At 38.0% G+C, this 15,558-nt stretch overlaps 1 protein-coding gene across 1 annotated transcript in view; it reads right to left on the bottom strand.

Annotated features, from left to right (window-relative positions):
* Nucleotides 1–1,853: 1,853 nt before the first annotated feature.
* prtfdc1a (phosphoribosyl transferase domain containing 1a) overlaps nucleotides 1,854–15,558 on the bottom strand; it is a 25,459-nt gene continuing 11,754 nt past the window's right edge. Inside the window, exons 4-9 of the mRNA XM_066718214.1 lie at nucleotides 12,296–12,361; nucleotides 8,110–8,127; nucleotides 6,773–6,855; nucleotides 6,279–6,325; nucleotides 5,650–5,726; nucleotides 1,854–3,056 (exon numbers count right to left, since the gene is read on the bottom strand). Of these exons, the coding sequence (XP_066574311.1) occupies nucleotides 3,009–3,056; nucleotides 5,650–5,726; nucleotides 6,279–6,325; nucleotides 6,773–6,855; nucleotides 8,110–8,127; nucleotides 12,296–12,361 (339 nt within the window). The 3' untranslated portion in view covers nucleotides 1,854–3,008. The remainder of the gene's footprint in view (nucleotides 3,057–5,649; nucleotides 5,727–6,278; nucleotides 6,326–6,772; nucleotides 6,856–8,109; nucleotides 8,128–12,295; nucleotides 12,362–15,558) is intronic.

The following is a 15,558-nucleotide window of genomic DNA, read 5'->3' as shown; positions in this document are numbered from 1 at the left end:
GAAAACAATAACATGAAGGAAGAAAGTTCTTCCCAATGCACTGTATTGTGACAGGGGTCAGGACATTCAGCTGATTTCACAGACCTCAATTAGCACCAATCTTGGAGCACCCAACCTAAAATAGCATTGGGTAGTCCAAGACCAGTTAATCTGTGTCTGTGAAACCAGACCTTTATATACTCTTTCCTCGTAGCTCATGCTCTTTAGTAACAATTATTTGAATCTGGCAAAGGAAGTCTCCCTATTCTGTCATATTATTTATTAAGTGCTCAGTCTAGTCTCCAGAGAAAGAGATCCTTTAAACTTTTACTAGGGTTTTACTGTGGTGTACTATAGGTTAAACATGCATTCACTGTACTTTCTTTATTAATACCATGGCAATACCATGGTACACCATAACAAATGTCCCTAAGAGTGTTTGCTATAGTACAGCATGCTTTACTCATGGTCCAGTTTTATTGTAATTGTTCTGTGTTAAAAGACTTGCACAAAACCCTTGTGAGCATAGTCCCTCTGGCTGCTCTGATAACCAGATAATGACAACAATCATGAACCGAGCATAAAGTGCAACAGACATTACTGAGTGTGAGAAAGAAAGATTAGGGACAGAAGCTCTTGGCTGTTTCTCTACTGAAGCATCTTATTAAACAGAATAATACTCAGTAAGGACACTCCTTAAACCCCAGGGAATATCACTACGTTAAATATGCATCCTTAAATAGAAACGTTTATCATGTTACTTAAAATAAGCAACGCACAGCCATTTCCCCCAACTTTCTTTGGTTTCCACCAAGATGGAATAGTAGCAGAAGTAGCTAACCTTGCTCCCTCATCCTCTCTCTTAAAAAAGATTTTCCGACTCTGAATAGATGGCCTTCATTTCCAGAATGAGCTTCACAGACACATACTGTGACAACCAATGGCGGGTGACATAAAGCACGACTTTCGAGTGAGCGTGCCCTTGAGCCTGCAGGAGGGTGGCGGGCAGTGTTGACAGTGAGGATGTTGTAGTGTCTCAGCCCGACTGAAGCTCTGAATCAATAATCCCGTTTGTGTGGGACCCCTTTTTGATTCTGACCGACATTCCTCAGACATGAACTCTGTAGCTCTGATAACTATGACATTATTTAAGAACGCTGCAGGATGGAAATCCTCACCTCCTGCATTGGCAAAATTAATGAGGTACAAATTAACTCTGCAAAAGGAAAAACTTTTTCCCTAATGTGGAAATCCTTGAATGGCGACCCACGCAATTTTTTCATAACGATATTCATATTTTCAATATTTTTCGGACTAAATATATGTGCTTGTCCACACTTCACAAACAATTATTGTAAGGAGAGAAAGATTAGCACGAGCAAGTGCTGGCTACGGTGCTTCCACAGTAATATTGTGGATGTTGATTCATCTTGCAGTTTAGGAAATGTAGTTTTATGTGGTAAATAACAGATCATTTTTTCTAAAACTCACTACATTAGGTATATTAGACCTAATGGTATTCAAGCAAAATACACAATATAAGAAATGCAAACTGGACACAATATTTATAGTATTAAAATGACTACATAAGCTTAATAAGGTAATATATTATTTTACCAGAAGAGTGCCTTGTTGTCAGCATGATTAATATAAATTCTTATTTTCCCCACTCCTCTAAACATTTCTGTTCTCCCACTGTAAGAGAATGACTCAATTCCTTATCTAACCCTCCTCCTTTACTACAGTAAATATGACTGATAAGAGACACACCTTTTATGAATAATAAACGTAAATTCTGCTAAGACAAGATCAATGACCACAATTCAAATTTCAGGAAGCCAAAATATCCGCAAAGCAAAAGACACCAATCAAAATTGAAACTGTATGATAAATTAGCTTTATTAGTCCATACATTTGCTTCACAATGAGAGGAATGTGTGTCCTGTTGAAACAACCCAAGCCATTAATAGCAACATTAAATACCAAATGCTTTCAAGCAATGTGGTCTGCTGCAGTCTAACCAACCCAGTTTTAGTAAGGCATGTGAATGATGCATCTTTTCCAAGAATGCAGCTCCCATCAAAGCAAATTATGAAGAGGTTTTAACCTGCATTAGCTGAAATAGAGGCGAGTTCTCGAACAGAACACACAGCTTCAGCGTGGGAGGATTTGAGTACGTGTGATGCACCCGTGCTGAACTTAAAATAAGCCATACCTGACATCAAACATGTTAACAAGCTGTAAAAGGCAATGGAGAGAAAGAACTTGCAAATTATAGTTAAACTAAATGTTCTTCCATAAGCACTGCAACAATATTGGTTTGATTCACTGGGTTCATTTCTCATGTGGATGGTCTAGCAGTAAACGTCCTGTTTTGGTTCTGTCATTTTGGGGATTCAGTCCCCTTAAAATCAAAACATATTTTACTCCTAACACATTTTCCCAAATATAAAAAGAAAATGGCTTAATTACAATGGCCTTCTGACAGGAGACTGTGCACATGAGGTATATTCAAAACAGGGGAAGGACAAGACTCAGTCACAAGCAGATTTTAGCTGACAACTATTTAGAGAATCTTCAAACTAAAGCAAACTTCCATGTATAGATGTTTGATGCACCCAAGGATGATCTACATTTTTAAGTCTAAATTTAATAGTTTCAGTTATTATAATTGTTTTAATAAGGCATTCCTTGTATTTCAGTTTAAATGTTGTTGCATCCTGGTCTTATCCATAGTTGTGTTGTAATGGAAAGGGCATGGTTTAATAAAAGGGTAGGACAGCCCTAGTGTCAAAACAAAGTAAAAACAGCTTAATCACTAAATATCATTCTATTGTGCACAATGGAAACAGGACTTTGGGTTCTGCAGTGTCGTCTCCGAGCAAGAATGTGTGAACCGTCACCATCGTAAAAATACAGTCAAGTACAGACACTGGGTGAATGGGGTAGGCATGGTTTTGTGCAGCCAATCCTTGTGGGAAGAGTCCAGACTTCAAGGGGAAATACAGCATTTCATGAAAGCATGCTCCTCAGACCTTATACTTTATCTTGCCTTCTTCACTGATTACACATATGTGCTGAAAAGCAGAGAAATTTTAAGAATCAGTTAAGCATTTAATTAAATGAGAAATAGCTTGCCAGTTTATAATATGGTACTGAAGCAAAACATGGAAAAACGCATAGCTGTTCGTTAAAATCATGCTATGTAATTATCCCTTTCATGACTGTAACCCTTATGTGAAAGCAAAACCAGATAAGCATGAACATGAAAGGGTTCTAAAATATTTTATAATCACATTTGTGTTTGCGAGAGAAATATTTAGCATACTTTTTTTTTTTTCTTAGGAAAGGAACTTCACAATCCAGGGCTATTAAAATAAATCAATTTTACAACATCAGACGCAGAATCAATATCTGCTTATAATTACATAAGCTAAGCCCATGAACAAGAGGCCGCTCTTTTTATAGACAAACAGCAGCAACAATAACAATAGCAACAACAGCAACAGACAGGTTTCATTTCCTGCACATTCAGAAGCAGCTCAATAAAATGGGGAATTTGTTAGCATAAATTGTTCTGAATCTTCTAACGTGTAAAAATGACAAGGTGAAATAAAGCAATCTGCAATAAAACAGTCTTAAAACCCTGGATCTGACTAGATATGTTTTTTGTAACAATCAGTTCCTATAAACACAAAATTAAAGATAACATTTGAAAGCATTAACATTAGCAGACGTGTATCATTCCAGTGCACTTAATTATTACATGTGTGTGTCATGTTTCACGTATACAGTTTAGCCTATGGCCTAGATGGTAACAACACTTTGACCCACATGCCAGGCACCAATAATCAACAACGTAATTGATGGCGGGTTCATTTGTTTGCCAAAGGCTCCAGTGGAAACCCACCATCAAGTATGAGATGAAAAAATTGGAGTTGGTGGGTGAGTTGAAGTATGGATTTCATCTGGGCCTCAATTATTATAATATAAACACTAATATCTATACATATACTGTTTATAATGTTTCCAATACATTTTTAAATATTTTGTCGTTTATGGCTTTGCTTAAGAATTTGTTTTATTCTAGAACTAAGCAGGGACTGATAATTGAGGTTGAAACAGATCTGTATAATGAAGAAACATCAGAAAGAGATATTTAACAGTTAACAGATAAAACATGAATATTTGGAAAATGCAAAGTACCCAACACTCCATCAGATATTACACTTCTACTCCAGTCTGTGAAAACACATTATTTAAAGCTCAGAATTGCAGTGCATAAAATTACACAAAACCATGAAAAGGTAAGAGCTACAGATCTGGTTCCAGGCATTTTGGGGGGTTTGTTTTAAAATTCAGCATGTATTTATTTTACTTTTTCACTGCTGTTACTGCCCAATAGGATTTTTTTTTAATTCAGTTTTACCTGTTTTTAACCAATTTAAGAACAAAACCAAAATCAACCAACTTACACAGCTCACTTATATGATTATAAGGGGATATACACCGATCAGCCATAACATTATGACCACTGACAGGTGAAGTGAATAACACTGATGATCTCGTTATCATGGCACCTGTCAGTGGGTGAGATATATTAGGCAGCAAGTGAACATTTTGTCCTCAAAGCTGATGTGTTAGAAGCAGGAAAAATGGGCAGCGTAAGGATCTGACGACTCTGCCAAGGGCCAAATTGTGATGGCTAGATGACTGGGTCAGAGCATCTCCAAAACTGCAGCTCTTGTGGGGTGTTCCCGGTCTGCAGTGGTCAGTACCTATCAAAAGTGGTCCAAGGAAGGAAAAGCGGTGAACCGGCGACAGGGTCATGGGCGGCCAAGGCTCATTGATGCACGTGGGGAGCGAAGGCTTGTCTGTGTGGTCCGATCCAACAGACGAGCTACTGCAGCTCAAATTGCTGAAAAAGTGAATACTGGTTCTGATAGAAAGGTGTCAGAACACACAGTGCATCGCAGTTTGTTGCGTATGGGGCTGCGTAGCCGCAGACCAGTCAGGGTGCCCATGCTGGCCCCTGTCCACTGCCGAAAGCGCCTACAATGGGCACGTGAGCATCAGAACTGGACCACGGAGCAATGGAAGAAGGTGGCCTGGTCTGATGAATCACGAGTTCAAGGTGTTGACTTGGCCTCCAAATTCCCCAGATCTCAATCCAATCGAGCATCTGTGGGATGTGCTGGACAAACAAGTCCGATCCATGGAGGCCCCACCTTACAACTTACAGGACTTAAAGGATCTGCTGCTAACGTCTTGGTCCCAGATACCACAGCACACCTTCAGAGGTCTAGTGGAGTCCATGCCTCGACGGGTCAGGGCTGTTTTGGTGGCAAAAGGGGGACCTACACAATATTAGGCAGGTGGTCATAATGTTATGGCTGATCGGTGTATATGGGGATTTGATACAACTAAAGCCAATCCACAATGCTCCAGACACCAGCAGTGCAAAGACATGCAATATGCATTTTCCTAAAAGTCCCCATAATTAACAAAATAAAAATTCCCCCACAAATCTATCTGTGCTATCTTCCAGGAGGACATAAATTACACAATCTTTATATTAGATGAGCCTTCAGTCAGGTCTTGTTAATGGTTATTTTGTATTGGATACACAAATTATATAAAATGAAAAGTTACAAGAATATGTCATCTTACATTGAGGTCTCTAAAATACTCATTGTAGTCCAAGGCGTAGCCCACTACGAACTGGTTAGGAATTTCAAATCCAACATCTGCCAGGAAATAGAAAATGAATACAAAATGATTTACAAACATGTTAGACAGACTCTAATGTTCTAAGAAAAGTCAAATACTGTAACACAAAACAGCATGTAGCAGGAGACATTTTAATAGACTATTAACCTCTTTTCCTTTCTTTGCCTACAGCAAGGAGAAAATAAAAAACAACAACAACAACAATGAATTGTTGGTCAAGATACTCAAGTCTATATGTAAAGATACTTAAATCACAGCGTTTCCGACAACCACATTCTGCCCGCACAAAATAAAAAGGAAAACTCCTAAAACTGTTTAGATATCACTCCAAAGACATGGAATTATTGATGCACTGAATGTTTGAATTTTGTAAGCATTACAACACCCTGGTTAAACAATAAAACTATGTTTAAGATAAACTTCAATAATAGGAAATGTTGTGTTAGCAAAAGCAAACTTTACAAAACAACTCAAGATAAAATATTTCAATAATATACAATTGTATTATCTGAAGGTTTGGTTTCATACAGAGTTAGGAGAATAATAACTTGTTAAAGTAAACCACTCACAGTCTGGGTGGCAGCCTACTGCCGCGGGTACACGCTTCACCAGCAAACTGAGAAAACAACAGCGCGCCAGTGAGGGTCTGGACGGGATACTGGGACATGGCTAAACTTTTGTCACTTACCATTATGAAGGTAATCAAAGTAATCCTTGAAAATCAGTTTTTACACTCAAAAGAAACAGAGAAACAAACAGAGAATGAGTGAGTAGGAGAGTTTGAAGTATACCTACTCAGGAGTCAACACAGGTTTGAAGAATACCTCTACTTTTGTGCCGTAGTGTTTAAATGTAAACGCCAAGTGGATATAGGAACACAGCGTCAAGCAATAAAAACTGTACTTGAACTCATGAAGAAACATTAGCGTTCCCACAAAAAGTCGGTACTAATCCACCCAATGCACTGTATCAGCTGAGGAGAGAACAAGACTAAAATATGTTGCTATTCATTAATGACTTCGTAGAGCTTGGTCTTTAACTTTACTGAATAGTTCACACTAACCTTGCCACTTTGACCATCTTTGGTTTGAAACCCTCAACATGTTTCAGAAGAGCCTGCATCGTCTTGCCCGTGTCAACTATAGCCTTTGGAATAAGACGAGAGCACAACAAAATAGGTTCTGTAGGAACGCAGAATAATTTCACAAGCATCCTCTCACACGATTTGCAATCAGATCATCAATCAATCAGTTATCAATTGGGTAAATATATTTGATGATATGACAGACACGGTGAAGTGTGTTCTCAAAACAAAAACTCTACAGAGAGTCATTCATTCAAGCTCATTGTAACTTTAAGGCCAATGTGACAGTAGCTTTATCTGTTGGTAGTAAGCCAAGATATTGGGAGAGTCAAGACACATTCATGTCCCAGATATGACACAGCAAGGGAAATTACTGTTTTCAGAAGTGAGACTTAAGACGATAATTCCAGCCTATTGTTCAATGGCATTGTTTGTTGACTAATGATAGACCACATCTGTGTTCTTTAGACACAACACATTATTATATCCCTTTATTATTTTCTGTAACGTCTTCGTCCTTCTTATTTGAGCTTAATTTATTTAAGATTTGATTTATAAAACTGGTATACATGAATCATGACATGTTAATGTATTTTTCCATGGAATTTGAAGAGTAGTGGTGACTGGGAGGAGGGATGGGGTCAATTCACAAGGAACATTTCTGCAAGGATGAATGTTGCAGTTTAAAGCTCACAGGGTTATATTAAGATGTTTGTTTCTCCCAAAATAGTATGCAATGTTCTTAGAATGATTCACTTGAAAATAGATACAACAGACCCTTTGATTTTAAAAATAAGAATAAACAATTTGAGCCTTTGAAAACTGATACTCATAAGTTATATATAAAATACTGTAAAGTGACAGTATTCAATAGCATCTTATTAACTATACTGCCTCTTGACTGTTTCATTTGTAAATTGTTTGCTTTATAACAGTTTTCTGCTACCAAGACAGTAACCTTGAAATTCTGTCTGAACTGAGGTAACTACTTCTGTTGTTTACTCTGCCTTCTAAATACATTGGTCTCAGTTTAGTTTTAATTAGGATCTATTCCATTGCAGAACTTTCATATCCCATTGTACTGAACGATCTTTACAAAATAATAACAAGAAATCTGTTCTTACTTCAGACTTTCAATTTCATGATTCACTGTGACAGTCTATTTAGTATGATTTTGGTTCAAGGTCTGTATTATAAATGAACCACTCAAAATTAAAAGATTATGATTTTCTGGGTCAAAAAGCAGAACAGAAGTAGTTTTTAAATATTCATTAAAATGTAAAAAACACAGACATGCAGTGTACTCACTAACTTACCTCTACGATCAGGACATTCTTCATTTCATGTAAAAACAAAGAGAAGAAAAAGATGACAGTTCAGATTGGAATGCATATCTAGAAATTACAGAAAATACATTACACTATTCCAACCTAAAATACTATTACTGCGAGTCTTTTGCCATTAGAAATTAAACTTCACAAAATGTAATAGTTAACATTACCAATCTGAAATCTATGCTCAGGCATTTTTTTTTAATTTTGAGAACAGGCCTATGTAATATTAAAACAGTTTCTGACAATATACTACTGTGCGCAAAGTGACCAAGTCTGGGAACTGGACCCCAAACTCTGTCACCCCACCGCAGCCTGTTACAACTTCATCAGAAGACCTGGATTGTCATCTCCTTGGACCGTTTCCAAAGATGTGCCCGTTATGGTTATAACCATATGGTTATGGTTATAGAAAACAATATAATACAGGCCTTCATTGTCTGCAGAGAAACTGATTTGCAACCAGTATTAAAAATGTAGGCTTATTCGGCTTCTTTGTAAAGAAGGTGAAGGTGAAACCAAACCAAAAATAAAGAGACAAATTAACACTGAATACTAAACACCTCTTTCGTGTCTCGATTTTGCAATGCGTCTTCCTACCTACACAACTCAAAGGTATTATATAACACTGACAAACTGTTTTTTATGTAAGCTCTTCCAACAGCTTCAAATGTGAAATGTCACGATTCGCAAACCCTCTGGAAGTGGCGTGAAAGTGTGACTCATTTACAAGTCAGTTGTTGATCTGAAACTGCGAGATGATTAAAATCGAACAAGCTACCTTAAGGAATGAATTACATTCAAAACTCCTAATTGAAAGGCCTTTCATTTTCCTGGTACTGCCTACCTTTTACAAGCCCAGATGTGTTCTCACAATTTCATGGTGCATATTTACCCCACCTTCATCTCTATATCACAGTGCTTAATTCAGCTTAATGGGGCTTAACTTTCCATTATAACATCCATTAGGTAGACCAACACAGATATTCCTCAAAACACCCACTTGGAGAGTTATATAAGTGATGTGTGGTTGCCAATCAAACAGAATTGCCTGCTGGCAGGACTTAAGAAGCTCTGCCCACACCCAAACCCTGGCAAAACTGTGTACTGCGAAGTGATAGTATATGACTGAAATGTGAGACTTTGCAGCCTTTTAAATATATAAATTAATAAGTGAGTACAAATGCCTTTTTATCAGCATAGTTTTAGTCTAAGAACTCTCTGATCTAGCACAAAGCTTTCTAAGATACGGCTGAGCACAATTATACTCACACACCTAACCTTCTCATATTTTGTTCAGCAATATTTCATGGAACCTGAATGAAAAGATTATATAAAGTGGTTGGGGAGGAAGTGCATTGGGAATTTAAATAGCCAGAAGGTATTTGAACAGTATGCTGACTTATTGACAGTTAGTCCAGAAACAAACTTTCATTTGTAAAAAGTCATGTAGCTGCAAGCTTTTACTATGAAGACATCGGGTACTACATTTTCATTAGGCATGTGTAGTGAAAACCAGTAGTGAGTGCACTGACGCAGATTCCATTAAATGGTAAGTAAATTGTACAGTATAGGAATTGATGTATATATCCCTTTCAATGGGTTATCTAGATCACTACATAAGAATGCCATTTAAATATCATAAAAACTTTAAAATATATATATTTTCCAGAAAGAATGACAGGACAGTATTAAAAATGACTGACATCCATCTTCATATGTATTTTACCTGGTTAATAAATATAAATATATATATATATAAACAAGTCAGACCTGTTGATTTGCATACCAATATTCTCCTCAATCATTCAGCATATTATTTCTGACACTGGCAGACATGCAACAGGAAAGGATTTGGGTATTACGTTTTTGCTCTGAGCACAAATACTCAGAGTGCAATGTCTGAACAACGAGTCTTTCAGGAGATTTTTGGGAGGTCTCTCGATGGCCTCACCGTGGGTTAGTTCCTGGTGTCCCTTGGATGCCGAATCACATGTCATGTTATGAAATAATTCTACATGACAGCATCCATCTCCTCCCTTCACGTGCTAACAGAACTAAAGTGGATATATTTAGCAGGCCATGTGTATCCAACCAGAAAGTGTTTATCCACACGCTATGAAAGCCTACCCCTAACATATTATTGTCGTGTATGAATGTAAACGAGATGATTACAAAAGCAGCGATCCTGCCCCATACACAGCAGGTTGCTTTTTTACCTGATATCATCAAAAACTATGGCTTCATAACCAATCACGAATAAATAAATAAATGTCTTGCTTCAGTTAGGTTCAGCAGGTTCAATTAGCTTCAATAGGTAAAGGTACACAGAGCAAAATAAGTACATCTCTAAGTAACTATTGCTTTAGGAGCATCTTGCTCTGAGCAGATGTGGCCTTCATGAAACACAACGCTTCCTTGTAATCAGTCTTTCATTTGTGCAACACTTACATCATTAATCATCAGGAATAAACAAGGAACCAAGCAGGAAACTGCTGTAACAGTAAATAAAATAGGAGGATATAATTATGGCATTTCAAAACTGGTCAAGTAAATGCCACTGAACCCACATGTATCTTCTGGTTTGCTTTCACATTCTATCTTGGGGCGCAGTTCTGGAATTCCTCACTTTCTCCAGTGACAGAAATACCACAGCAAAGACTGACTCGTTTCAGAGTACACCTCTTTCTGCATGCAGTTAGTATGTCAGGAATTCATTTTGGAGTGCCATCACTGAGGAGCTCTTTCATGGATCCTCGAAAACAACAATTAACAGGTTGAGGTAGCTGCTCTCACTCTTGCAGAGTCAGATTGAGCTATTCTGCTCTAAAAATAAAAGCCTGTGCCCAGGTAATGCACAGTAGTCCCGCAGTCCTTTGTCTCTTTTATGGGTTCACATTCACAACTCAGATTGTCAGTCTTCGTATTCCAATACTTCAAAATGTTTTAGACAGCTCTGCTGGTCCTGACATCTTTGTATTGCGCCATGAGAAATTATGGAAATAATCTTTCTGTCTTTCACAATGAAACCCATGCAGTTTCTCCCTCTGACCGCTGTGCGAATTTGTGAAGCTTTCTCTCACAGCTCTTCAGACCAGCTTAAAGAAAATATCTCACAGTGAAGTGGAGGAGAGCACCGCCTTGTGGTGTAAGTGTGACAGTATTCTTCGTCAAAGGGACAAACTGAGGTCCTGCATCGGGCCTGATCATAATAAGACTGAGGGCTATAAACAGTAAATGGACATTCTGGTTAATCATTGATCATTCAGAAACATGCTCTTTTGATGCCAAGGTGCTTTTGATTGTGTGTCCTTAAACCTTCTGTGATGTTATTTCTGGAAAGTCCGCGTTGGATTTGCATAGACCGTGCTACTTTGATTAGAATGATTGTACCTTCAAAGGCAAGAACTAAAACAAACACCAGAAGATGCTATATTTTGCAGCTACTTGTATGTATCTCAAATGTATAAAATGAATGTATTTTTCAGAGCTTGACATTCCATGTAATATCTGCAACAGGAAATAAACATTCACTCATTTCACCGGAAACACTGATAAAAACGCATTGTCCCAAGTGAAAAGGCACGTTAAACAGGCTGATTTGAATAAAGGTGGTTGATACAGACAAACTGGCTTTTCCCATCAGCGTGTCCTTTTTCCACAATTTCAAAATCAGGAATTGAATAGAGAAGGTCTGACTTTCAGTTTGGAAGTGAAACCGAGGAGGTTAGCAGCCCTTCTCTGAGCTTAAACAGGAACATTTGACCTGATTTTCATACAGTAGATTTCTAATCATTCAATTATTATAGTTAAAATTTGACTATAGAGATTAAAATGTTAATAACAAACAATCTCTTTAAACAAGGACTGCTAATGCAAAGAATCAGTACATAGCCGCAAGATGACGTCATTGTTTGAATGTGGTCATAAAAATAGGAAATGCATCTATTTTCCTCAGTCAGACAAGAACCCTATTTGCTAATCAGTTCTCCGCATTTCACATTGTCACAGCTCCCCTACACCAGGACTTGGGAGGAAAAGATGATTGTGCATTTAAACGTGTGTTAAGAAATAAGTGGGAGGTCTAAGTTAAATATCTCTATACAGAAAAGCGATGAGAATGCAAGAAAAGTCTAGTAATAAATAAATGATTAATTCCCTGTATATGTACCTTCCCACTGAGGAGAGAGAGATCTTCCCCTCCAGTGATCTGAATGTCCTGTGTTGATTGGTCATTCTGTAACAGATGGAAGAGGAAAAAACAAGGTAAAACAAGTAGCCTTGAAATTGATAAAACTAGCCCAACATTATGCAGCAATATGAATAAAGACAAACAGGTATGATTCAGAAGGGTTATTCTGGCTTTCACATAATACAGTATAATTATTATGTATTCTAATTATTTAAAATACAGAAATGTAAAAAAGGGGATCATTAGCACAGAGGTTTTGGCAGGAGTGGGCTTTCAGGCAGGTGTAGAGAGAGTTCCTAAAACGTCAGCCAGAGCAGGTGGCGAAGAGACAGTAATACTGAAGCCCCCTCAGAGAAGACAGGAAGTCCCGAGAGGACCTTTGCCCGTTCATTACCAGCACAGCAACTTCTGAATGATCTGATGTCTCAGCTGCGCCTGTCCATGATTAGGAGCAGCAGTCTGACTGAAGCGGGGAGAGGCTGCACAGCTGGACAGCACTCAGCCCCTGAGCAGGCCGTGGGGGGTGACGTGACCATTCATTTCTCAGAGCCATCCCCCTTATCAGGGCAAATGAAGACCAGCGCGTGAAGCACTTTAAACAGGATTACTCAGCAGTTCAGATGCATGATCCACAGACACAGATCTGTGCTGATCTCTTTATGCATGCAAGTGCTGCTGTGAGGCCAAGATAAAGACTGTACACTTGACATACCCAGAACAAAAGACACAAATAGCAGCAGGTACAGCGTGCATCACCAGCACCATGCATGCAAGAACAGCTTAGCAGGCTGTCTTTGCTCTAAATATATATATTTGTTTGGAAAAATAAATAATAGAAATGTTGCTATTTTTAATGTGTTGCTTGCAATATTCAGTTAGTTAGGTTTTACCATTTTTATTTTATTTATGAACTCCATGTTGTGCTTGTGGTTCCACTTCTCAGTCCTGGGGACAGTAATGCCATTTAAGAATATTCCAAGATAATTTAGTGGCATATAATCTTGCCATAAGAAAATATGAATATATACATTTGTAAAAACTAAACTTGAGATTTGTGTCAATTTAATTACCATATAAATATTACACAGCAGATTGAAAAAATATTGATTTAAAACATATAGTGTAAAGAAACTCATGCTGGATTTTATATATGTTCAAAGGAGCCCCACAGGCATGTGAGTAAAAAGGGTTCTGCAAGCAAGGGCTGTTTTTCATAATGCAGTTTGCATGTAGCTTTGTAAACATTTTCCTATGCTAATCCGTAACAGTCCTCCCTACCAGTGGTTTAACACCAGAGACTGGGATTATTTCTGCACCCTGTCCCCAGGCAGCTTTCGTTTCATGACGTCCAGTTACTGCCATTTTGCATATACAGCAGCTCCAAAATGAATACGCCAAGAAATTCAGTGTTACTCTGTGTTCTGACCTGCTGTGAGTGATGCGTAAAACTGAGAACAAGTTTGTTTTACAATTCACAGTCCTTTAATATAAATCAGTTGAATTATTGAGAGAAATATTCACTGCCTCAAAATGAAAATGTTCTAAACTTCTAAACTAAAGTCCGAACTAAGATCTAAACCAAATCAAACATTTACCTACCTGCAAATCAAAATTACACACTTGCAGTCTAATAATCTTTTTGTGAAGTGTGCAAATCTGTACTACAAATACAATATAAAACCACAACAGAGAACCAGTTTGTAATCACCCACAAGAAAATGTATTTAAAACATATTCCTGACTTTGTAGGTTCTGCCCCATCAGTGCCGGATCGTACTTCTGTGAAGAGCTTGTGTGAACCGGGTGCATGGTCTGAAGTTGTGATTGAATCCAGGCCAAAATTTGAGAAGTTGTCAGAGACATACAATTTATTTTGTAAATCCATAAATGTTTCAATGAATTTACATCATTTGTATAATATCTTTGAAGAAGCAAACTCTTTCTTTCAGATTCAGCCTTCAATACAATCTTCATACATCTGGGAAAACATTTAAAAGGCAGGAAAACCACAAAAACCACAACTCATCCCGTTGCTGTGGGTTTTCATAAAACACAGTAGCTATGTGATAAGCAAAACAAAACAACTACTTGTGAAACTGTGCCCACGAAGGCATAACAACGTTCACCTCTGGTGCCAGGCCTCTGCTTTTTCTGATTAAAGAAGCATTACGCTGTGGTCTATGTCTAAGAGTGCTGTTACTTTGCTACACCCTGTGAACACTGCAAACATAAAAGGCTCTGACATTTGACTGAGCTTGTATTTGTCAGGTAATGACCCTGAGGGGAATAATAAAATCCCAGAAAAACATGCAGTGATGAAGAACAGCCCAGCGTTACTGTGAAATCAGATCCCGCACTGTGCTCTGTGCACAGCCGTCACCGGGCACAAAGGGCATCTTGAAGCTGGCACTGATGTAAAAGCTCTCTTGTCAATAAGACACACAGAGCAACACAGCCACGAGGTCCCAGAGCTGTCCCGACAGATAAACGCACGAGGTTGCCTTCAGCTCAAACAAATTGACAGGGGTGCAGCTGATGGGAAGGAGAACACACTAGATTATTCCTGGCCCCCAAAAAAGCTGACAGCATGAGAAACATAGAAAGTGAATAAAATATACCAGAAGACAGGCAAACGAGACTTATATTTCAAATGTGTCACTAAATTTGTTTTGTTTAATGAGACGGCAGGGAATAGAAATAATTTAGTCATCGAATCATGGAACAATGTAGTCTTGCAACTTTTAGAAATGTTCTGTGGAAAACTGGAAGGATTTTAACAGAAGGGTGGAGAACTGCATCCAAATTTGGAATCCAACAGGAATGAAAAATAACAAATTCTTATTTATTAAACAAACTGTGTCCTGAAGAAATAAGCTGAACGATCAGAACTTTACACAAATAGGGGCCCGGCTTCCCTTAAATTTCACCACATCATCCATCAGTGGTGAAAAAAGGCATGTTTCTTCATTTGCATTTAATCAGCAACTTGATTAAATTTCCATTATCTCATCTCTCAGCCAAAGGTATGCTGCCATGAAGTCATTAATTTAAATTACAATATTTTAAGTATATCTCGGCACAAGCTTTATAAGGACGTTACACGTACACTTCTCTTACGTTAACTGAAACGGACGTCTGTCTAAACCACACAAAAAAAGATGAATGCACGCCACATCACAAACTATCAACTTACTGTCAAATAAAGTAATCGCATGTCTGTTCTTGTTGGAAACACTGCCTGT

Source organism: Amia ocellicauda, chromosome 2 (genome assembly GCF_036373705.1).
Source record: "Amia ocellicauda isolate fAmiCal2 chromosome 2, fAmiCal2.hap1, whole genome shotgun sequence".
NCBI classification, from domain to species: domain Eukaryota; kingdom Metazoa; phylum Chordata; class Actinopteri; order Amiiformes; family Amiidae; genus Amia; species Amia ocellicauda.
The sequence above is the reverse complement of the archived record's forward strand: the minus strand, read 5'-3'. Positions and strand labels throughout refer to the sequence as shown.